The following is a 26,164-nucleotide window of genomic DNA, read 5'->3' on the forward strand; positions in this document are numbered from 1 at the left end:
TCAGTTCAGTTCAAAAATCAATGTCACATTTGCACTCGTGCTATTCTAGACAAAAACAGCACAAGATCCTCCCATTTTGTTTTTCCTTATTTGTATGGTGTTCTTTTAATTCTGGTGAAAATTACATATTTATTTCATTTCACCTTCTCCAGAAGAACATTAATCTTTTTAAAAGGTATTTTATTTCTGACCCACATCAGGTGACGACTATTAGGTTCAAGCATACGGTTCTATAAGGTAATAGTTCATTACTTGACAATGGACAGTGACTCTTAAGTAGGATGTAGAATGCGTTTTCGCGTGTTCATGTTAAGTGCTTTTTTGGGAAACGCACAAAGAGATTTATACAGGTTTGGAACAACTGGATGAACTGGGATTTTAAACCATCATGCTGATAGCATTTCTTAAAGGGATAGTTCACCCAAAAATGAAAATTATTTCATTTACTCACCCTCAAGTTGTACCAAAGCTGTACCTATTTGTTCTGATGAACACAAAGGAATATAGTTTGAAGAAAGATTGTAACCAGGCCATTTTAGGGCACCCTTGACTTCCGTAGTTGGAAAAAAATACTACAGAAGTCAATGATTCCCCAGAACTGTTCTGTTTCCCACTTTCTTCAAAATATCATCCTTTGTGTTCAGCAGAAGAAAGAAATTTATACAGGCTTGGTACCACATGAGGGCGAGTAAATTAAACACTTTTCATTGTTAGGTGAACTATCCCTTTAAGAAATGCTATCAGCATGATGGTTTAAAATCCCAGTTCATCCGTTGATCAACTTTAATCGAAGGCTTGATTGTGTTTATGGGGTGCAGTGTAATGTGTTGATGCTTCGTTAAAAAAACCCCCATTATTTTCACATATTCCTTGGGAAGTTGGTTAGAGAGTCGGACTCATAACCCAAAGGTTGTGGGTTCGAGTCTCGTACCGGCAGGGATTGTAGGTGGGGGGAGTGAATGTACAGCGCTCTCTCCCACCTTCAATACCATGACTGGGGTGCACCTTGAGCAAGGCACCGAACCCCTAACTGCTCCCCGGGCGCCGCAGCATAAATGGCTGCCCACTGCTCCGGGTGTGTGTTCACGGTGTGTGTGTGTGTTCACTGCTGTGTGTGTGCACTTAGGATGGGTAAATGCAGAGCACTAATTCCGAGTATGGGTCACCATACTTGGCCACATGTCACGGTCAAAGGTCACTCACTTTTACCTTTGTTCTACACCGCTGTTTCCGTTCTCCTAAAAACAGTCTGTTGAGTTCCTGGTTCTATGAAGCCCCTCCCTCAGAAATACACAATCGGGCTCAGATTGGTTAGCTGGCTCAGTGCTCTAACTCTTTAACTGTGTTCCCACTCATCAGTTTTAACCGTAAAGCCATGTCATATCGTTTGTTATCCCTGCAAAACACTAACGGACTTCTAGGGCTGGGCGATTTTGCAAAAAATGAAAAATCTCGATTTTTCCAGAATGTTTGACCGATTCTCGATTTTTTAAAGATTTTTAACTAGTCAACTTAAAAATGTTACTACAACTTGATTCTTTTTCTTTATTTACCCTTTAGTTAAATAAAATTGAGAAGTTAACAAAATGAAGTTGTCAACATGATAAACAAATCACTTGTTAAATATCTTTGCAGAAAAGATGCAAAAACTACAACTACATATTGTACAAACTTGTGGGTTCAGAAATAATACGAGGAAAATTATTTTAGAAAATCTCAAAAGTCAAGGTAATTAAAATTCAAAATGACTGAAGGTATAACACCAGTAGACTATTATTAACTATACATGTTCTTTAAAAACAACAGCAGCTTTCAGTCTGTCACCATGATGCAAACATGAAATATCAGACATACAGTAGTAGTTCTTTACAGGTTTTTTATGTGTAAACATGGATGTGTTTGTCTGTTGTGCTCACGTCTCTTGCAGTGTCTGTCTCATGAATGAAACGACTTTCTAAAAACACTGTGCTCAAGTTACAAGAAGTTCACCCCCATCTTCTTGCATGCTTTACCTATTCCACTGCCCGCGTCGCTTCTTTGTCAACACAAAAGCGCATTCTATGTGAATGGCTCGTAGCACTACTATGGTCCTTCACAGAGCGCGTCACACCTGAGCGGTTAGTCACGTGCGCCGACATGCGGTTGGATCGCTTTTCTCTTTACTGTTATCACCGGCATATTGTCAAAGTGTCTAATTCTAACATTTGGTCATATTTCTATTCAAAATCGTGATTCCTTGATTTCTAAAAAATTCAATCGTGGCAAAACAATAAATTGGAATTAATCGAGAAAATCGCCAAGCCCTACGAACTTCCATCACTTAGCAGCTTTGCGTGTTCAATATCACCTGTTTTTGGGATCCTGGTGATTAAAATTCTCTTTTTGAGTTCATTTGATAGACCGACAATCAGGGTGCGAACTACGGGGGAACTAGGGGGAGCTCGGCTCCCCTTAATAAGACATGGACTCCCCTGAAAATGTGATTTGTGAAGTTTTGGGGGGTCTCCAAAAATATTGACAATGTCAATGAAAATGATAAAATTGCAAAAATATCATTCATTCATGCATGACGGCGATTTAAACCTAATTAATTTCAATAAAGATAACTATACATGCTATTCTTGTCATGAGCATCAAGGTGTGGGGGTGCTGCGGTGCAAATTCCACTCATGTTTAGTACGTTAACTCAAAGATTCGTAGAAAAAATATAAATGTTGGACTCTGGATTCTGTGTTAAGGTGAGGCATGTTATTCGCAATTAAGTGTTGTGGCTGGGTTGTTATAGGTCTGCGTGAAAAAAAACAAGTGGGCTTCCCCAAAGACCACGGTATAGTTCGAACACTGCAGACAATAGTACTACAAACCCAGACATTTCAACATTCAACCTCAGACATTCAATCTCAGTCATGTTTGGGGTAAAATATCATTAATTAGGCATTGAAAGATTTAAAACATGGAAAACCCCTAAAGCAAACATGATACAGATTTAATCACTGCTTGGATATAACAAAAGTCTTTATTCTTATACCTCATACCATATATCGTCTAACATATAATTGCAGTTGTATATGCAAGGCTGAACTACCTCCTATGTTTCTGTTAAGAACTAATAAACAAGCACATGGTGCACCCGGGAATGGGACGTATGCCAACCAGGTAGCCAAAAAGATCTGGCCCAATAACGGCCCAAATCCGGCAAGCCGGAAGAAATAACTGAGCCCAGTTGTGGTTGCCGGACTCTTGTGAAATATGGAAATGAATGATGCGCCAGAATCAGCCCAAGTACACTGGCCCAAGTCTGGGTGCCGAAACTGAGCCGACATTGCTGGCATCCATACCTAAAACACAAATTTTGAAGCAGTTATGTTCATTTTTGAAACGTTATGTTTTAAATAAGTAACTAGATAAGAACGTTTGGGCTGTGAGTGTGTGTAGTTTACATTGTAAAACAAAACATCAAAGTATTGTCATGTTATGTTTACCACAAGCTTAATTTTACTCAGAAATAAAAATATGAACGTCTCGGGTTACACATGTAACCATGGTTCTGTTGCAGCTTTACATCTCATTCAATCGATCCAGTCTGGTTTTTAATTCTACTTCATCTTTCAAGGTAAGATTAAATCGAGTTTTAAACTTGACTTTCCAAGATAGTTTAGCAAACTAGTTTGTCAAATACTGACAATTATCCACACTACAGCTTTTAATGTGTAACAAACATGCAATGTCAAAATATTCATGCCAATATTTAAGGTTAAATGCTTTCCAACCTACATTTAACAGTAAGTGCCAGATTTAATATGGAGATTGTGATCAGAGTTTGATTACATGTTGTGGCAGATCAGCTGGAGAGTTGGAAGTTATTTTTACTGATTGGCATTGTCGAATTATTTTGTAGTAGTGGACATGGTATCCCAGAAATAGAAACGCAAAGCTGAATCCAGAACCATCAACATCATCAGATTCTAGGTCGACTACAATAACAGGGATCTGCCTCATCTCGTCATCTCAATTATTTTCTTATATATCCGTATATTTATTTTTTATTTCTGCAGGTTGTGTGGTCAGATTTATTGATTATAACACAAGTCAGTTGTACTATTAAAGGTAGCACTCTTTTTCTGTTCACAATTTAAAGAGTCTTAGATTTTCCTGCTTCTAAGAGGACCACCGCCCAAGTATGCTGCAAAGTTTCAGGAGTGACAAACACTTTTAATTACTAGTGTGAACCTACTAAATTACTCCTTGGGTCATTCCTGAAACTGCTATGACTGACAGTGATAACCTTAGCAACAAATGGTACAAATCATCTGATCATTTTGTCAAAATAGACCTATGCATTAAGTTTTGTAATTAAATGCAGACTAACAGACCTGCAACAGCAATATAGATAAGAATTTTTGGTTACACTTTATTTTAAGGTGTCCTTGTTACAGTGTAATTATACATATAAGTACTGAGTAATATTAATTAACTACATGTACTTACTATGTGGTTAGGATTAGGATTTTGGTTTGGCTTAGGGTTACTTGCATGTAATTATGCATAATTAATTGTTATTATAATAGTACGTACATGTAACAAGGACACCTTAAAATAAAACGTTACCAAATTTTTTTGCATTTGATTACATGATGTAATAATATGCAAAACACATACAAACAATCCAGGTAATTCTGTCATTTACTCACCCTCAAGTTCTTGTAGAAGATATATTGAAGAATTCTGGTAACCAAACAGTTGATGATTGACATAGTATGGGGGGAAAATTACTGTGGAAATCAATGTTACTGTCAACTATGCCTTTATTTGATTCAATACAGAATGTATTATTTATTAACTTTTAGGCTACCGATACTCTGAATTGGTATTTAGCTATATTTACAGACCAAAACAGTTTAGTTGTCAGCATTCTTTAAAATATCACATTTTATGTTCCACAGTACTAAGTCATATAGGTTTGAAACAACTCAAAGAATTTTCCTTGTTGGGCTAACTATCCCATTTAGAAACATCACCACTGTGTGTTGCTCGGCGACTCATAACAGTTATGCTGTGGATTTTTTAGGTTTGCTGCCAAAATTGATCAGAAACGGACAATATCATGTCTAAAATAGAACACAATGTTACCGTATTTACTGAGCTGTTGTATAAAAACAGCACTTATGTGATCTTATTTATATCATATGTCTATATATAAAAAACAAATTTTTAGGGCATATGTAGTTAATTGACTATATACAGCTCTAGCTACAACCAGAGGTGCACATAACGTTTTCAGTCTGGATCTCATGAGAGCACTTCGATTTGGTTTGGTGCACACACTACACATAGTGTGACTCATTAAATATAACTATAAAATTAAAATAATAATAATATTATTGCAATTCATTTTGTAGATAAATAATCAAATTAATAAACAGTGTGATAATACTATCATATTTTTTAAAAGTGTTAAATTATTATTTTAAATTACACTTAAAAATACAATGATTCTATTTTCATTTTACATTTATGTATATGTAAATGAAATATCAGTTTTGCATTGTTGAGAAACGGCAGCACATGCTCTAGATTTAGGCTTTCAGTTTGAATGGAAATCGTATAGAGTATTACATAAACATTTTAGATAGTCGATCTAAAATGGTGAATAAAGCTGTCAAGCATGTGGGTGTGAACTGATTGATTGACTGAACTGATTTAAACAGCGCATTTTTTATGTTGGTCGCCCATGCACACCTGTGCACAACTTATGTGCACCCCCCCTGGCTATAACTCTTTAGTGCATATAGCTGCATTTTATAGGCTACATTACACAGTGAGTTGTCCTGCATCATGTCCGTCACCAACTGTATGAAATGTAAGATGACCTACGTAGGTCTGGGGTGGGGCTAGTAGTGTAAATAATGTGTTAAAATAATTATGCGTTATTTTTCCTATTTTTCCATTTCCATTTAAATTATGTATACATTATTGATACACAGTGGTTATGTGTATCTTTTTAAAAACAAAAACTGGTAGCTCCGATGAGATTTGTTGACATTTTGTATGGAAATCTGCTTGGGTATTACAGGTGCTGTAAGAAAGAATCACCGATGAAGAAATTCTCAAACATGCCACAAGGGGGTTCAACTTGGCAGCAGATAGGGGAAGCTCCAGGAGCCGTCCTACTGTCAACACTCAGGAGTAAATTTGAAATGTTGTTGTTTAGTTCATGTTTTTTATGAAATAAAATTATTTTCTTGGTGAAATTTCTAATCTATTCAGTGCATTTATAGTCTGTAAACACCTCATTTGTAATAGTTCTATTGTTACTTGCTAAAATTTAGATTAAGTTTTGAATGATTTCATGTTTTATTAATATTAATAAAGTCAGACATAATATATAATGTTGGTCAGCCCGATTTTAACTATTGCTGTAGCTAGTTTTAGCCAGATGACCCATTTTGAATAAAGGATCTAGAACGGATTCAGACCAAATGACACACTTAATGAACTGGTCCAAAACAGATCCGGGCCAGAGCTGTTTCAAGAATAGGTACAAAACGGATCTGGTCCGGATGAACTGCTTAATTAGTGGATACTGGCAGGGTCTGGTCCGGATCTGCTCCGAATCCATGAACCTTATCTGTTCCGGATCCGTTGCACTGTGCAAGTCGACACCGGTATGGACCCATTTTGCGGATTCGTTCTGGAGCTTGTGTTACCTCGATCAAGCAGGCGCCTTCGTCGCATATTTTGTACGCTGCGATTGTCTTTTACGTTAAATATAATCTATATTTGTGTATGTAATGTAATGTAACATGTATTTGTAATGTATATTGTGTCTATGTATTTGAAACATTTGAATTAACTGATAAAGGAAGCTGTAAAGTATTTTTGTTGAAGTACAATGTCATTTTGACCATAATAATGTACCAAATCTAACTCGTATAAATATTACAGTAGTATAGAAAAATACTATGCATAAATTTATCGGTGAAGTCGAATTCTGTGATGCCCAACAACTTCCCTGTGCAAAGGATCATGGGAGCCTGAAGTGTCCATCAGTTGTACCCTTCGACATCCTTCATTCCAAAGGGCTCTTTGAAGTGGCCAGTTTTGAGCACTTAGGTTTGGAACGACCCATCAATATGGCGGCCATGATTGTTTTCACTCTGAAGTGCCCTTCTGAGGGCGATATTTCTCGTTTGGAAAGCGCCGTATTGATAGTTTTCATGTGATGTCACACCCTTATAGGAACGCTCACCTGGAGGGCAAAATGAAGCTTTGCTCCACTGACTGCCAGTTATTTTTACGCAGTTTATATTAAGTAGTAATGTAGTAAAACGCAGATATTAAAAGGTGAAATTCATTAAACACATTATTGATTATGTATATTTTGTACAGGGAAGCATGATGAAGCCAGAATATAAACGCAAAGTGCAAAGTTACACATTGTTACGGAGCTGATTAGATGAGAGACGTGCGGATCCATCTGCAAGGCTTTATTTAAAGACATGGTCAACACAGGCAGGAGTTGGACAATGGAAGACAGGTATATAGAGGGCAAGACTGAAGAGTAATCCGAAGCACAGGCGAGGGGTAAACAGTATCCGAATAGGGCGAGACGAGAGGGGTAATCCAAGACAGGCAATATACTTCAGGGCAGGCAGAGATCATACAGACATGAATGGCTAAGGCAATAAACAGGAATAAACTAGACTTTCCCTCAGAAAAATCGGAATGGCTCCGTAAAGCAGCGATCACTAGGAGAGTGATAAACGCAGAACAATACTCGGTGACTTGAGCAAGATCTGAGTGGGTGTTATATAGTGTGTGTAATAGCTTTCAGGAGAGCGTGTGATTGGTTACAGCTGTGTGCAATCAGTGCAATGGATGATGGGAAATGTAGTCCAGGGTATAGTGTAACAGTCCATGTAGTGAGCGGGTGACCTCTGGTGGCGAATAGACAGAAGTTCATAGACCGGATTCGTGACACGTTAAATGGTTTCCCATAGAAAACCATTAGAAGGAAAACACTGAACCATTAAGTGGATTGCGTTCATATTCCGGCCTCATCTGCTTGCCTATATAAACTATGCATCATTAATATAGAGAATATTACTGTTTTAAATATATTAAGGCACTTTAAGTGTTTTTACAACGTTTTGTCGCACTATTTAATGATTGAAATATTGCCGTGGGTGCTTAATATGGATCACAAATGGCCAAAACTGGCATTTTGTTCGCATACCTTTGTTGTATTCTTTTGAGAGGTGATCTAAATATTTGCGACTGTGAAACAGATGGAAAATTGACAGGCTTGTCCTGCAGTTCTATGGATGTTTTGCCCTCCAGGTCTTCGAGCCGGTCACGTGACTGAAAGCTATGAATAGGTGCGTCCAAAATCGCGTACTGTCTGAGTAGGTACTACATTTGAATTTACTTCACGACTGTTAAAAAAGTATGTTCTATGTAGGATGAATATTAGTATGAATGAAATTTGGACATACTATATCCGCCATGTTGTTACTGTCACATGACCACTGCCATTCATAAATCCTCTCCCGTGGCCTCATGGGATAGTAAAGTGTCCATCAAATGCACATTTCAGAATCCGGGCGGAAGAAGTAGGTCACTTACTGTTTTTCGAATACTATACATTTGGACATACTACTCACCTCACATACTGTTTTTTGCCTACTATATAGTAGGGAAGTATGCGATTTCGGAACGCAGTGTATGACTCGGTGACTCACAAACATACTGTGTTACTGATTGACACCTAATGTTTTTGGTTCGAGTAAGCATTACTCTCGGTGCATGTAAGGCAAGGCAAGTTTATTTATATAGCACATTTCATACAGTATGGTAATTCAAAGTGCTTTACAAAAAAGGAATTAAAATATTATATGAACATCAGAATAACAGCATCTGTTGATTGGGTCTCATCAGCTCCTGTGATTCTGCATCCAAACACTGCTCATCGATGTCTCGTTCTGTCTGGTGATCTGACCAGTGTGACAAACAGCGAGAGCAAACAACCCAGAGAGATTTTATGAGTGTCTCTGTGTTCTAGGTTCAGAGGGTTTTAACTCAGGAACACACTTTTGGGATGTGGAGCTTTCAGCATCTGAAGTAAAGCACTTCCTTATATTACGAATGAGTCTTCTCCTTTGCGTGAACCTCCATGTTTCTTCAGGACTGATGCTCAATGAAACTGTTCATGGCACTGATCACAGTTAAAAGATGTGATTTCAGATGAAAGCCTAAGTGTGTTCTTCCCAGTGTGAACTCTCATGTGAATCTTCAGGCTTGGTTTACATGTCAATGACTTTTTACACTGAGGGCAGATGACAGATTTTTTTGGCTTCCTTCTTGTTCACGTCCATCAGGTCGAAAAGAAACATTAAATCAAGGGAGATTTCAAATGAGAGACAAATGTGAAATGAAAAGTGATGAAAACCCCAATGTCAAGACCACTGATGAATTTAATAGTCATTTTAATCCATTAAATCTGGTCAAAAACAGTTGTGCATGATTATGATCTATTTTAATGTCATGAAGATGATTTGTGTTATTAATCAGTAATTTGGTCATGAAACTCTAGATGACGCAGACTTGACATGTAATCTGCTAACAATCGCATTGTTTCCGACACAGCACAAGCTTTTTCAGCATGATGAACGAGGAATCCAGAATAAACACCAACCTGTCTGTTCAGTATCACGATGTTTCATTCTGCAGGTTCTGGATCTCTCGTCTTCTCTCCTTCTGCCCTGAAATCCATTTGATTAGTGGTAGTTCTGCCAAAAACAAACAAGTTCTATTTCTAATAGACATGATGTGACATGAATAATACATATTTCAGATTCTACACAAAGTACTAAGACTAATTCCATGAAATGTAAAAAAAACAAAAAACTAAGTTAAATAGTGGCATTGATCATGTAACTCAAGACTGTCAAATCACACAGGATAACATGGATAATCAGGTTTTGTCAAAGCTACAACACACAATTTTTCTTCAGATGTTTTTCATGATCAAAACAAACTTGAACTAGATCTGCTACAACTTATTGATGAAATTAATTTTAACAAGCAGCCATCAGAAACAGAAAGTTGTGCTGTTTTTTTAGTCTGTTTTTGAAAGTTAAGTAATATAAATATGTAAGTCATAATAATGAGAAACTTTGTATGCATCCCATAAAAATCAGATAGTTTCTCATAATAAGATACTTTCTCATAATAGCTTATATCTCATAATGAGACACTTTCTTTTAATAATACGATACTTTTATATAATAATTGGATGCTTTCTCAAAATAATCAGATACGTTCTCATAATGAGATGAAAATGATCTCATTGTTACAAAAAAGTGTCTTTATTATGAGATATTAAGTAATTGCGAGAACATTTCTCATGAGAGGTTAAGTTGTTTTTATAAGTAGGTATTATGAGAAAGTATCTCATTATTACAAGAAATTGTCTCATTATGAGACATTGAGTCATAATTACAAGAAAGTATCTTATGAAAAATTGTCTCATTATATGAGATATTAAGGCATTATTACGAAAACATTTCTCATTACGAGATGCAACAATGAAATTGTTTCTCTTAATTTGTATGTCTCACAATAATGTTAATATTTTGAAGCAGATACCAGGCAAACAACAACATGTCCTATAACATAATACACTCAGTGTGACGGTTAGGAAACTAACTTAGACAGAAGAGACTTTACTGCTCAGCACATAAAGATGAACTACTTACTGTGATTTCAGACTGTTTTTAGTATGAAAGAATAAAGAAGAGAACTGAACGAACCTCTGCTCACATGGATCACGCTGATCTGGTTTCTCCACTGCATGGATCCTCTTGTGTCGCTTCAGGTAGTGTTTAACAGTGAAACTCTTTCCACACTGATCACACGTGTGCGGTTTCTCTCTGCTGTGGATCCTCTCGTGTGATTTTAGATGTGTTGACTGACTGAATCTCTTGTCACAGTGAGAACACTTGTAAGGTTTCTCTCCAGTGTGAATCCTCTGGTGCCGTTTTAAATAGTTCGCTTTCGTAAAAGTCTTTTCACACTCAAAGCACATGTAGTCTCTCACATCATTATGTGTTTTCTGATGTTCTTTCAGATGTTGTAGAAGTGAAAAACTCTTTGCACATTCAGAACATGAATGCGGCTTCTCCTTTGTATGAACTGCCAGGTGTGTCTTCAGGCATGAAGCCCACAGAAACGTTTTGCCGCATTGATCACATGTGTAAGGTTTCTCTCTTGTGTGAATCCTCATGTGAAGAGGAAGGTATGATGATTGTGTGAAACTCTTCCCGCACTGATCGCATGCATACGGCCTTTCTCCCGTGTGGATCCTCATGTGCCCCGTAAGATGTGGTTTCTGTGTGAAACTCTTCCCGCACTGATCGCATGCATACGGCCTTTCTCCCGTGTGGATCCTCATGTGCCCCGTAAGATGTGGTTTCTGTGTGAAACTCTTCCCGCACTGATCACATGTGAACGGTTTCTCTCTAGAATGAACTCTCAAGTGAACATTAAGACTGTGTTTGTGTGTGAAACTCTTCTCACACTGATCACATCCATATGATTTCTCTCCCGTGTGGATCCTCATGTGCCCCGTAAGATGTGGTTTCTGTGTGAAACTCTTCCCGCACTGATCACATGTGAACGGTTTCTCTCTAGAATGAACTCTCAAGTGAACATTAAGACTGTGTTTGTGTGTGAAACTCTTCTCACACTGATCACATCCATATGATTTCTCTCCCGTGTGGATCCTCATGTGCCCCGTAAGATGTGGTTTCTGTGTGAAGCTCTTCCCGCACTGATCGCATGTGAACGGTTTCTCTCCAGTGTGGATTCTCATGTGAACATCAAGATTACGTTTGCTTGTCAAACTCTTTCCACACTGACTGCAGCTGAAAGATTTCTTTAAAAATGTATTTTTAGAGTTTGAGCGACTCGAGGGTTTTTCTCCAGGTTTGTCATGATGTTTCTCCTCCGCTTCACTCAGTTCTTCACTCTCCTCGCTCTCTTCCATCAGCTCTGAAATGAAAGAAAAAAAAGCTTACATTTAATATCAGTACATCAAAATAATTCAAAGAAAGAAATATGAAGTGAGGGGAGATAAAAGTGAACGCTGATGTAACTGCTGTAAAATATTATGATGATTTTGATGCCTTTTAATAATTAATTATACGTCCCTGAAACTTTCCACGAATGAGGTGCATTGATTTTCCAGTTATTTTTAAAACATTATAAGCAGTGTGCAAATTATTAGGTATCCATGTTATCACCATCTCGAATTTAGGTTGAAAAACGAATTGATTATTGGTCATTTATATATTAATATAAGTAGATATTTGATTACTCTGTTTAACTCTTTGCTTTATATTTTACTCGTTCGTTTAGATTCCAGTGTCGATTAGTCTCTCTCGCCGGCCATTAACAAGGATCTCACGGTCACAAACTATGATTATTAGTCTGATGTTATGACTAATACTATTTAATAAACAATATTAATTTAAATAGTAGTTCCATGTAACAACTCTTGCTTGCTATTATTTCATTAAATCTTCTCAATCCATTGTCTCAGTTTGTAAACAAACTGCAGTGTTGATCAGAGAATAATCTCTTTAACTATGAATAACTGCTATAATTTATGAGAAATACAACTTCATCAGTAATTATGAATCAGATTTTGCTTAAGTCATATTAAAATGCGGTTAAACTGATTGCAAAAATTGTGCTAAAGTAATATTTAATTTGACCTGATGTTGACAATGAATATGAAAGATTCTGAAACCTCCCTTTGACTATTTGTTGAAAGCCAAAAACAAAGAAAAAATCTACCCATTTCATGTTTGAACTATTGACCTAAATCTGATTTAACTAAGTTCTTCTGCATCATGAATGAATGAGAAATCAAGAATAAACCCCAACCTGTTAGTTCTTCAGTATCTTCAGTGTGTCTGATTCTGCAGGGCTCTGGATCTCTCATCTTCTCTCTGTCCTCTTTAAGAAACTCCGTCTTTGCAGATCTCAGCTCTTCCTGATGCTCTGATGCTCCTCTGCACTTGTAAACTGATGGGAATACTCCAGCATTTATTGCTGAACTGCTGGGGGCGGAGCTTCACTAGTGATGTGATTTGATGTGGGCGGAGCTTCACTAGTGATGTGATTGATGTGGGCGGAGCTTCACTAGTGATGTGATTGATGTGGGAGGAGCTTCACTAGTGATGTGCTTGATGTGGGAGGAGCTTCATTGAAGGTAAATTGCAGCATGGGAGGAGCTGATCTGCCAAAAATTTTAAAAATATATTGCTTACTGAGATCACTTTCACAATATAAATAATGTTACTATTGTATTATGTATTGTAAATAACTTTTTTTCTCCCTTTTCAAATATCATATCACATCGGAAAGGCATTTATTTTCAATAAAAATGAAGGAAATGATAGAAAAGTTGAAAATAAAGTGTTGGGTAGCTGTAGGGAGGGCTTTATTGTCCCAACAAGTTGGCATCCATTTAATAATTTGAATTAAATCTAATTTACACTCAATACGTTATTAATGCATACTGTTTTATAATGTACTACAATACTGAGGTGCAGATAATTGGCACTATTTGCAATAAGTAGTAGAAATAGCAGAACATCCTGCTATTTATATTTTATAACATAGTAGAATCTATAGCTATTTGCTCGTAGTGTAAACAGCTTATCGCTAAGAAAATACTGCTATTTACACTAAGTGCAAATAAGCGCTACCCCCCCCAAAAAAAAAAAAAAGTAATAAAAACAGTTAAAAACATAAAAAATGAAATACAAAATAAAAATGAAAACAAATACCATCAGTCTGTTAACACCAATGAAATGAGCTTTAAGTGGCAATTTACAGGACATCAGAAGACATCAGCGTAATAAATGAGGTGAAAACTGGAGCTGTTGAGATGAAATAAAGAGTGTTTTCAGCAGCTCTGTTAATATTGATGAGCCTCAGATCAACACTCATTCAACAAGACATTCAGATCATCAGCAGATCAGCTCTCTTTATTCTGAGTGTTTAGCAACAGTTTATTTGAGTCAGGACGACAAAAGTCTATAAAAGTGTTGGACTGAAAGAAAACACTAATGACACACAGGTAAATAACATTCCTACAACACCATAGCCTAACATGTCCATATTAATCTTCATATAGTTTGGTTTACTAATAACTACATTAATTGCAATAAAGTAGGGTAATTAGATCATTAACATTTTACAGGTTTTTCTACAGAAACTAACATTGATCATAAAACTTTTAAAAATAAAGAGCACCAGCAATATGTAATGTTCCCTGAGTCAAACTTCATTAATATTGATCTATATTCACATTTATGAATAGATTAGAAATTTCCTACGTTCATTGCTCATTACAGGAACAAGTGTTTAGAAATATATTTCAGTTTTAACAAGTAAATACAATCTGCCCAAGATAAATGTCAAAGGAGAAATTAAGGAAATGAAAGCACACAGCAGCAACACTTGAGATTCCCATCAATTCCCCTCACCGATCTCAAACCTACGCAAGGCCTAAGAGGCCATGGATTATTCATATTTGTCTTTCTTGTTTTCTCGTGATCTCGACATAACCAAAGTGTTTGATTGTTTGATCTACTGTTGCTATCGTAACGAACGCGACTTTGACTGCGCATCTGATCATATTATATTTCAGCAAATTTTGCTTCGCTTTGTAATAACGTCTACAATACATAAATAAAGTCTTATCAATGTGTTGATTGTTTTTTCCCCAGAGACAGTACGCCAAACATTTGTTTGTGTAATTAACATGTTTAAATGGTCAAAGCAACACCGCAAATAAAGATATAGCTACAAACAGAATACAGTGAGGTCAGCTTTGGTTTTAATAAGCAGTTATAATTATCCCACAGAACTCTGAAACTGTGATGAGTCATGCAGCAAGAACTTAACCATACACAGAATAATCATATTGATTCAAGCACTTAACATTTATGTTGGTGACGTCCCAGTCAGCAAATTTCCTTTGGTTCGGATCTGGCCCAAACCCTAACAGCTAGAGCGTGGCCCAGATCAGCACGTGTTGGCCGACCCAGAACTGGTCCACACCCTTTTAGCCAGAACTGAACCAAAACAGTGCCACATCTCAGCCTGAAGTGAGCCAAATCATTAAAAAAAAGATGTGGCTGATATATGAACCTTATGTTATTCTTGTATGTCTGAGTTCTGTGAGGGGCTGAGTAAGGCTTTTTTTATTTAAAATACCCATTACAGAGATAATCTTAAACACAAAAATTGATTCACAGTCTTTTTTTTATTTTATTTTAATTTTAATAACAGAAGTACAATACAGAACATAACAGAAGTGTGCCTTGTTGTAATTGAGTGAATAAATGCACAATAATTGATACTTTTGGTAAGTCTCACCAGTCTTTCGCACTCACAGTCTGTCAGGAAAAAGGAGAGAAAAAAGAACATTATACCATAATTAGCATCATACATTAGATTATTTGAATATCACACATATTATTAACGACTGCAGATCAGCACTGCACACATTCTCTTTTTCTACCATCCAAGACACGAGTGCTGCTGTGTAGCCCTTTTTAAATGAAGAAAGCTTCAGCTACTCTATAACAGGATATTTTTAGACATAATATTTAATAATATACATAATAATAATGAAAACATTAGGGGTGTAATGGTACACAAAAATGATGGTTCAGAGCCTCAGTTATGAAGACATTGATACATTTTTGTTACAGCAGGGGGAGAAAACATAAAATTGCTACTTTTTTTATTCATTTTTTGAACGGCTTAAAGGCTCTGTCTTTAAATAAATTCAATTATAATTAAAATGTTCTTAAGGATAAAAAAATCTATGTCAGCTAAAGCTATAAAACAGGAAGCCCTATTACTAGCACATTACAAAAACATTTAAAGGTTACAATTAACAACAGAGCTCAGACTATTAAATTCAATTTATATTCATTTTTCGATACAATAATCAACCCTCGAAAAAGTATGCAAACATGTAAATTGCACAGGCAGTTTTTACAAAATATCTAAATCTAATTATAAAATGATGTTTCTACTTTGTTTTCATGACAAATTTAAATGTACATGTACACTAATTAAATATAAACTAATTAAAACATCACTAACAGGTTAAATATACAGTGGGGAAAAAAAGTATTTATTCAGCCACCAATTGTGCAAGTTCTCCCACTTAAAAAGATGAGAGAGGCCTGTAATTTTCATCATAGGTATACCTCAACTATGAGAGACAAAATGAGAAAAAAAAATCCAGAAAATCACATTGTAGGATTTTTAAAGAATTTATTTGCAAATTATGGTGGAAAATAAGTATTTGGTCAATAACAAAATTTCATCTCAATACTTTGTTATATACACTTTGTTGGCAATGACAGAGGTCAAACATTTTCTGTAAGTCTTCACAAGGTTTTATAGGCTAATATAGTGCAAATATTTAACGAAATGCTCTTCTCCAGAGTTCATTCATTTTTCTAGCAAAGTAACAAGCTGTGGACACTCAACGTGAGACATGAGATATTCATTAGTGTTTATTTCGCATTATAGTAGAAAGAGAAAAGAGAAAGGGATGATCGCATTCACTCGCTCTGCACGCTGCAGCTTGTAGGCCGAAGACATTTGCTATCTGATGTTAAATAGATGTTTAGAAAATGTCTTGAAGATGTTTATGATTTAGAATGCATGTAAATCTGCTTTTTCTAAAACGTTTATCAGATGTTTCCCAGATCAAGCACTGTTTTATGTTCTTACTTAAATTAGGTTTAATGCCAAAACTAATGTAAAATTATGGTGTTTTGGAAAGGTTTATGGAGCCAGAAATATGACAAAACAATTTGAATGTGAACTGTGTAAATCTGAATTAAAGTGTGATTTAACAAAACTGAATATTATGTGGCATTTTATAGTTTACATTTTTTATCTTTTGTTTAGTTTAATTTCTTTGAATAATTTAATTATGTTTGTGCACACATACCAGACGTAGGTCAAAACTTGGCTGAATTGTAAAAGCCAGAGGTGGTACTAAATAAAGAGCCGGTTCTTTTTGCTGAGCTGAGCCAAATGATCCGGATCCCTGAAAAAGAGCCAGAATTCCCATCACTAGGATCCTCCGAGAGCAGCGTTTCCAGCTTTCAGACGCAGCCGTTGAGCTCAAGAGCTGTTTCCCAATTACTGGCCGTTTTTAACTATCCAATCAGAAAAGCACGGAGGCCATGTGTTATTATTTTCTTTCTACTTTCTCCAGTTTCCAGCTATTGTTTATATCTAGATCAGGAGAGACCATGAGAAATCAAGAAATAATAATAATAACACTGCATATACGGTTAGGACTTTCGTAAACAGGGAGTCGATGTGTTTTTCACAGACGTACACACATGGAAACAAAGTCGCCTTGAAGCTGTGCATCTTCCGAAGGCCAAGCCGACTGAAATTAAATTTAGATTAAAATTAAAATGGATTCAATTTAGAATTTCTTTAGATATGATTTAACACTATTTGCTTAAAGTTGTTTTGTTTTTGATGAGAAATAAAACCAAAAGCTGTTTGTGGTGCACCATTCATCAGTGTCTTTGCAAATCTACACGATCACTATAAACTGACAGACAGTGATTGACCTCCTTTTGTCTCGATACATAAAGACACGTTTGCATAGACGTAAGAAATATAAAACATAAGAAATGAGTCCAGAAAGCTCAGAGTGGACGTCAGCTATATGTGTGTCCTCGTGTCTCTGCTTTTCTCAGCTCACTTTCTGAAGTCACTTCACTTTGAACTAAAATCAGGATTCTGCTGACTCTATATGAATGTTAGACACAGTGTCTGAACTGATTCTGCTCAGGTGTCTCTACACTCGCCAGATTGATGTTTCCATCACATCGGCTCAATGTCTCCATCAGCTGGTGTTTATCTTTGGACCGAAGGAGCTTCTGGAGGATGTCAGCAGGATCTTCACTCATTCCTGAAGACAACACTTCCAGATGCAGGTATAGATGTAGGAGTACGGCGTCGACACACGTGAGCTTGTTCTGCAGGAGAACATCCTTCAGTGTCTCTCCTGAATGCTGAGTTTCTCAAAAGATCTCCAGTGTGGAGCAGCATCTCTTTCACATGATGGACGCTCTGCTGCGGCGCTCAGACCTGCTGGTGAAGGATGAAGCTTTATTCTTGAAGCTCTGGAGAGATGATTCGAGACTAAGCTGATGAATTCAGAACAACAGAATCTCATTCGCTTCCTCTTGATCCCAGTGAAATACAGTTTCTCTCAGTGATCAGGAATGATCTAACAATGGTGTTTCATGTCATTCTTCTCCTGTCACAAGGTTCCTCGCTAACAGCAATCAGAACAGCTACACTAGCAGCATTCGCTTCAGCAACAGCTCGATTCTCAGCTGTAAGAATGAACACAATGTCTTTCATGTCTTCAGAAATGAGCTGCGGTGATTCCTGTGAACAACAGCATGGCTCTGCCGAACCCGTTCTGATGTCTAGAGTTTGTATAGCGTCCAGAGTTTATCTGACGGCCCAGAGTTTCATTTGGCTTCAGCTGCTTTACAGCCATTTCAGTTTAATCCAGTCTATTACATTCAATCAAGTCTCTTTTTACAATTCATGTTGTTCATTATTGTGTGATTTCTCTCAAGAGTGATTTTAATCTGTTTAACTATTTTAACAAAAAAAATCTTAATTTTTAAAGTGCACTTCAAAAATAATAATCTAATTCTTAGTATCTCTCAGTTTGATTCCTCTTTAACTGTTAATTGTTGAGATGTTTGTAAAAACAAAAGAGTTTACACAAAGGGTTTATAAAAAACTAATTCACAATATCTTGACTATTTACTGTAAAGCCTATTACCCCGTAAATAAATGAATAAGTGGTCAATACGTGGTCTAACTGTATTCTCATTTAAAATAGCTTAAAAGAACTGATGTTATACTCATAGAAAGCAAATTCATTATTCAGATTTGTTCATTTCACAGATGTTTTTTACTGAAAGCAACTTATGAGGAACATTAAAAGCAATTTGTTGTAAGTGTAGCGTCTGGAACACTCCCACACACAATATATATTTTGTTAGCTAGATTTCACAAATACTTTGTAACACCCCAGGACACCGAACAAGACCCTGGTTTCATGGTAACCCGATACATTTACAACCTTGTGGAATGCGAGCCGGCTCTCATTCTGCTTTCTCCAGAAACAAAGGGACACAAATGCACAGGAGAAATGGACTTTTCTACTAATTAATTCATAGGAAAACCTTCTTTGAATGAACACCCATTTTCTTCAGGCCAGTGTGTATATTATTGCTGTGTTGTATTTAATCTGTTGTATTATAGACTATTTTTATCCGTGCTTACGATAAACCACACATTCATATAAGTAACTATTTCATGTCTAGTATCTATGAATTCGCCTGCCAGTGATTTTAATAATACTCGACTGCAAATTTCAAGCATAAGCTCAATTAGTGCACAAGCTAAGATGTTTATACTTTCATATGCTGCCATTTCTGATTTCTTTCAGATCCCAAACATTTTACAGTTATCTAAGCAAATGCTTCAAATGACTGTGTGGCAAGGGGGGCATGGTTCAGCGAGGTCTGCAGCGGGAGAGAGACCCCTTGTCCAAATACCCACACTTGCGGTCTTGGCCACTTGAGAGCGCGTGCGCTTGACAGGAAGTAAGTGCGCAAGACTGTCCCAGGTCTTAAAAACGCCAGAGCACAGTGCCCTTAACGCACACTAAACCCACACTATCTCGAATACCGCTCCGGAGTGCTATTCGAGGCTTAGTGTATCCCATCATGCATCATGTTCTGGAAATAAATCGTGAGACTTTTTGCCGAGATCTCGCAAGAGGTCACGGAAACCTTTCCAATGCAAGTTAAATATTAATATAATATTTAGATATTACATATTACTTGGTAGAAAAACCCTGTTTTTACGTTTTATTGGTGCAAAGATGAGTAGTGGTGATATTTATTTTGTACAACATTTGCAACTGCTTTTTATCAGGTAATTAGAAGCACCACAAATTAAAATAGTCATGTTATAGGGACTACTGAACAGACATTTAGAAGTTGAATAAAGCTATGTAAACACTTGCATTTTTACCACACTACAAGTGTGTCCCATCAGGTAATGAAAAGTTCGACACACACTTGTGGTCTTCATGCTCACTTGAACACTTGAGCCAAATACAGGAAATACGTCATATAAGTGGTCAAGTGCAAAGACCACAAGTGTGGGTATTTGAACAAGGCTATAGTTGGGAGACGAGCAGTGAGTAAGCGGGTCAAATGCAAGTGACAAACACCTGTGTCTTGTTCCAGTAATTGGCATGGAGAGACCGCATTAAGAGGCCCGGGAATGAGCTGGCAGAGAGAGAGAGACCGACTGTGCCTGCTCTGGAGAGCCCTGTTATTTTGCATATGCAATTGTGCTATATTGAGCGATGGTAGCGCGACGTTCTGTTTATTAGTTTGAAGCCGAATAAAATTACCAGCAGCAGTCAAGCCGACCCCGTCCTCTTCCTTCTCAAGTCATTGACTTTGTTACACTGGTGCCGAAACCTGGGAAGGAAGCAGGAGAGTCGCTGTCATGCAAACTCCGACAAGTACGCCATTTGCGGATGTCATTTCATCCCTCGCGGTCCTCCATCAAGAGCAACATTAAGCGTTACTGGACATGCGGACTGATCAGGAGCGATGCTTCCAGGCCATCATCCAGGCGCAGCAGGAGGACCGCGAGAGGTTCCGGAGCTGGATGGACCGGGAGGTTCGGGCAGAAGCAGCTACTCAGCAGACCCCGGCTCCCCACCTGCTGCTGAACAAGATGTGGGCTCAGGATGACCCCGAAGCCTTCCTGGATCTGTTCGAGAAAACCGCGGAAGCCAGTGGGTGGCCACGAGAGCAATGGCTGTTGCGCCTGATACCCCTGTTATCGGGGGAAGTGCAGGTGGCTGCTCAGCAACTGCCCGTACGGAACCTCCTGGTCTTTGACTACCTCAAAAGGGCCATCATCCAGCGGGTCGGCCGAAGCCCGGAGCAACATTGCCAGAGATTCCATTCGCTAGACCTGGGCGAGAGCGGCCGACCCTTCGTGCTGGCCCAACGGTTCCGGGACTCATGTCGCAAGTGGCTACTGGCTGAGGGAAGCGACGTCGAGCACATCATCGACCATGTGTTACTGGAGCAGTTCATCACTCGGCTGCCAAAGAAGACGGCAGAGTGGGTCCAGTGTCACCGACCGACGTCGCTAGACTCCGCCATCCAATTGGCGGAGGATCAGATGGTGGCGTGTCCTGGGGTCGGCGAATCCCTTCCAGCTGTCTCTCTCTCTTCCCCTTTATCGTCTCCCAACTCTCTCTCCCGCTGCAGACCTCGCTGAACCACGCCCCCCTCGCCACAGACTGGTTTTCTGTTTTTCTTGTCAGATATTAACCCAATATTATGTGTAAATACAACTGTGAAATAGACTCAAATAAGTGTTCATCACATACAGTGGCATGCGAAAGTTTGGGAACCCCTTGCAGAATCTGTGAAAATGAGAATAATTTTAACAAAATAAGAGAGATCATACAAAATGCATGTTAGTTTTTATTTAGTACTGTCCTGAGTAAGATATTTTACAAAGGATGTTTACATTTAGTCCACAAGAAAGAAAAATAGCTGAAATTATTAAAATAACCCCATTCAAAAGTTTGGGAACCCTTGGTTCTTAATACTGTGTGTGGTTACCTGGATGATCTACCACTGTTTTTTTGTTTTGTGATGGTTGTTCATGAGTCCCTTGTTTGTTCTGAACAGTTAAACTGCCTGCTGTTCTTCAGAAAAATCCTCCAGTTCCTGCAGATTCTTCAGCTTTCCAGCATCTTCTGCCTATTTGAACCCTTTCCAGCAGTGACTGTATGATTTTGAGATCCATCTTTTCACTCTTTTTAAAAAAGGTTCAAACATTCACTGACGCTCAGTGTTCGAAAGTGTGCGCTTGCGAGTGACTCAAAAGAGGGCTTACAATGACTTACAAAGATACATAACAGCTACAAGTGTATGCACTATTTGCTTTATGCAAGCACTATATAGGATAAATCACTATACAGGATTTACCCTATTATACTTTATCGACATGAATTGTTAGGTGAAACAACAAACAGCCACCCACAAATAGTCTATACAAAGCATCAGGCTGTCTTTGAGTTCACATGAACAACGGTTTTTAAAGTTACTCGTCGTCAGGCTACAGAAGAATACCATAATTCCTCCGTTCAGTTAGGCCCAAGATATCGAGAGTCACGCAGACTATTCGAACTCCTTTCTCTTCTACCAAGCAGTAAATCTCCATTCTCATTGCCTGTTGCAACAAAATGTATTGCCTTTTTTTCAGTCAGATGCAGTCGGTTATTCAGCAAACTCATATCTTGCCAATGTTGTGTCGGCCTCTTTGCTGTTAGAATAGTATACCTGACAAGAAGCGACTAATTTTGCAACATGATCTTATGGCAAATCATTATGTTGGTTGAGAAAGTCCATATGGATTTTTGGCCTATAGGGAAAAAACTTCAAAATAAAATCTCAATACTCAGCCATTTGCATCAGTGCTGACTAAGCTTTCTGAACATGATTGGCTTCTGTTGAACTTTTATCACATGATCAGTAAATGGTACTGAATGTAAAATAGATTTCACATATACATAATGAGTTTTGTCAGATTATGTGTTGGAATTTTAAAGTAAAAAAGGATATATTCTGTTTAACAGTGATGTTTTTAATTATCTGTTGACAATTTAATTTTTTTTTGTTAGAAGAAACTTCTCAAATCTAACTGTATGAATATGAGATAACTTATCAAGGACACTAAACCATGTTTGCAAGTTAGGTCAGTTTTATTCATGTTTAAGACTGAGAGGTTTCTTTTGACAGAGTACAGAGCAACACTTCACCATATCACCATCCCCATTTCTCATGAACAATGTGTTTTAAAGATTCTAAAAGCACAAAACAACACAATTAACATCAATAAAATCCAACTCCTGACAGACGTCACATCTTTTACCATCTATTAGGATTACAGATGCAATCAGCAGGAGGTCACCTTGCGCATCATTTCAGTATCATTTTATCCCTTTGCTCAAAGAAACTTTCACTGAGAAAACCAATTTCACAACATTTGAAATGCTCATGCACATTCTTAACGATATACGGATGCATTACATTAGATTGTGTTTGTTTTATTTTGTGCTAATGTACACATTTAAATGTACAAATAATACACCTGCATTATTTCATCGCAATCTGTAAAGCTATGAAGCTGTAAAAGCTCCAGCGGCTCCAGCAAATCCTGCTAAAGCGGTAACACGAAACACACTTCCTCCTAGAAAGTGACCAATCACAGCTCCGGCAGATAAACCGCACACAACACCTGCTGTCTTCAGCAATAACTGTCTAACAGTGCTGGGACACTCATGAGAAGATGAACAGATAAACTGACTCTTCAACATCAATCTCCAGAGGATCCCTGTGAAAACTCCTGCAGCTGCCGCTGATCCTCCAGTAATGAAACCATTGAGGGTCCATCCATGTGAAGGGACTTCCTTCCACACCAAAACACCTCCTGTTGCTACAGCAAAAGCCATAATTACACAGACATATTTCAGCTTTATCTGTTTAATAAAGAGATGTTTGAGCTTCTTCCAAAATGTCTCAGCTTTTTTCTCCTCATATTCTTTCCTGACACGCATCTCTGTCTCTATTCTGACTCTCTCTAATATCATCTGATGTTCTCTCTCTCTCCTCTCCCTCTCTGCTCCGCTCTCCTCTTCTGCTCTCCTCTCTTCCTCCTTTCTTCTCCTCTCAGTCTCCTGCATCATTTCTTGTGTGAGGCAGGAGTTTCTGTTCTCAGACAGCAGTCTGTCAATCTTCTCCAGGAGTTCAGTCACCTGCTGTCTGTTTGCTGGAGCTTTAATGTTAAACTCATGATATCTCTGACCACACCGATTAATAAAATCAGATAATTGAGTATTTCTGCTGATCATTTCTCCTAATGATCTGATGTGCGTCTGATCTGCGTGAGTGAAGAGCACTAGAGTAAATCTGAGAGCTTCTGCACCAAACTTCTGCTCAAACCAATCAAAGAAATCCTTCTCCTGCTCGGTGAAAGTGCTTAAAGACAGGAGAAGCAGAATGACGTGAGCTCCCGGTGAACATAATTCAAGCGCTCTCTTCAGCTCCGAGTCGGAATCAAAGTCGGTGTGAGTGAAAAAGAGGAAGTCTGGAGTATCGATCACTGTCACGCTCCTGTTATTAACAGCTCCGGTGTGTGCTTGACAGACTCTGGTCACTGATGAACAGCTCATTTCAGACTGAAACACAGTTTCGTTAAAGATGGTATTTCCTGTTGCACTTTTCCCTGATCCGGTTTTACCGATAAGCAGCATCACTGTGTTCTGAAACGTAAAAATCACATAAAATGAATTGAACTCATGCTAATTCTTATTACAATTACTAAAGACAAGGAGAGACGCTCACCTGGTCTTTTTTCTCTTTGCTCAGAGACATTTCCAGCAATAAAGACAAGATTATCTATTCCTAAAAATGGTCTAAATTGAATAACAACAATAGTAAGTTATGCAAGCAATGCAAAAGTTTAATGATTTTTTTTTCTTATATTCTTTGTAAATGTATTACTTAGCAATGGCCTGAAAAATTCTAAAATGTGTATAAAAATCTCAAAAACAGCTAATAATATGCTAGATAGAGATCACCCTGTTGGTCAGTTTAAACCTATTTTTAATGATCAGAAATCCGAATTGCTTGCCAGGTATCTGAAGAAATCACTTTGTTAGTAATTCGTCCATCTGGATATAAAATGAAATGAATGAATTTCACTCCTACAGACTGGCACGCTTATCACCGGATTAAACCCGCATCTGTCTTCTTTGTCGCAGTTCACATGTCCCGTCTTTTGCGCTCTCAGCTTCATTATTTTTAATGTTTCACATTGAGAGCGTCGCATGAGCGTTGCAACATGCTTGGTTTGTTTTCTTCCCCAATAGCCTATACTGTATCTCTGTGCGTTAAATATATTATTTTCTTTCTTTTTTTCTAATTATTCCTGAAAACGTTGTGGCACCACAATGGGCTACTTTGAACAGGGCGCTTCATGTCCCCCTCTTCTCCATTCATACAACTGGTAAGCTACTTGCAAGGGATCCTCAATAATCGAAAAAATCCATTTGCTGAAATGTCCTTGTCGTAATGAAATGGTAAAAAAATGTATAGCCTGAATGCACTGTAAGTCGCTTTGGATACAAGCGTCTGCTAAATGCATAAATGTAAATGTAATGGAGAGTGCAAGAGCAGACGCGACGGGAGCGCAGACTTCCGAGCACTTTGGAAAGAACAATACGCAACATGTGAACGGCCCTTTACATTACAGAAAACAGAATACTTGTCGAGTTTTGATTTGTTTGAGATTAACTACCTTTTCAATCCGCAAATAGTCTTTCTTACAATATTATAACTCAAAAAATAACCGCATGATTCATAATTCAGAATCCATGCACAATAAAAGTAAAATATAAACAAATATAAATTGCATTACAACTATAAATGACAAATATTAAACTCACCGAGAACCACACACGATGTAGTCGAGGTAAAACGCGTTCATGCAGAAGCGAGCTTCAACTAAATGAAAAGGGCTTTAACTAAAAGTATCACGTGACGCGCAGAACAGACGAAAACAAAAATACATCAGGGACTTGCATCTTTTTTTGCATCTCATTATGATATTATTAAACATTTTTGATCAGGTCTGGAGGCTTGACTTTAAAACATATGCCTAAAATAATCGAAAAAGGCTTTCTTGTGTGCAGATATTAAGCTAGTTACATCTCCAAACCACAGCATCCTTCCACCTGTGGTCTCTGTGTAAACTATAATCCTCTAGCATGCCTGTATGACCAATCAAGACTAGCAACTTTCTTGAACAGGATTTTTTCCTTCTATTTATTGAATGTCTAAAGTGCGTAAACAAGTGAAAGATTTAGGCTAACTCTTCAGTTTCCTGTAAATCACCTGCCGGT

The 26,164-nt window shown here is 37.7% G+C and overlaps 2 protein-coding genes across 2 annotated transcripts; both read right to left on the reverse strand.

Moving 5' to 3' along the window:
- Positions 1–3,273: 3,273 nt before the first annotated feature.
- On the reverse strand, positions 3,274–15,531 carry LOC107571479 (gastrula zinc finger protein XlCGF52.1-like). Its single transcript, XM_016257801.1, has 5 exons — positions 15,527–15,531; positions 12,949–13,063; positions 11,789–12,051; positions 10,822–11,704; positions 3,274–3,338 (listed from the first exon to the last, which is right to left on the reverse strand). Exons 2-5 carry the CDS (start codon positions 13,004–13,006, stop codon positions 3,274–3,276), a joined length of 1,269 nt encoding a protein of 422 aa, XP_016113287.1. The 5' UTR covers positions 13,007–13,063; positions 15,527–15,531.
- Positions 15,532–23,314: 7,783 nt separating this feature from the next.
- Positions 23,315–25,739, reverse strand: LOC107571485 (GTPase IMAP family member 7-like). Its single transcript, XM_016257805.1, has 3 exons — positions 25,709–25,739; positions 24,606–24,676; positions 23,315–24,523 (listed from the first exon to the last, which is right to left on the reverse strand). Exons 2-3 carry the CDS (start codon positions 24,633–24,635, stop codon positions 23,381–23,383), a joined length of 1,173 nt encoding a protein of 390 aa, XP_016113291.1. The 5' UTR covers positions 24,636–24,676; positions 25,709–25,739; the 3' UTR covers positions 23,315–23,380.
- Positions 25,740–26,164: the final 425 nt, after the last annotated feature.

Source organism: Sinocyclocheilus grahami, unplaced genomic scaffold (genome assembly GCF_001515645.1).
Source record: "Sinocyclocheilus grahami isolate Dianchi unplaced genomic scaffold, SAMN03320097.WGS_v1.1 scaffold1599.1, whole genome shotgun sequence".
Classification (NCBI taxonomy): Eukaryota; Metazoa; Chordata; class Actinopteri; order Cypriniformes; family Cyprinidae; genus Sinocyclocheilus; species Sinocyclocheilus grahami.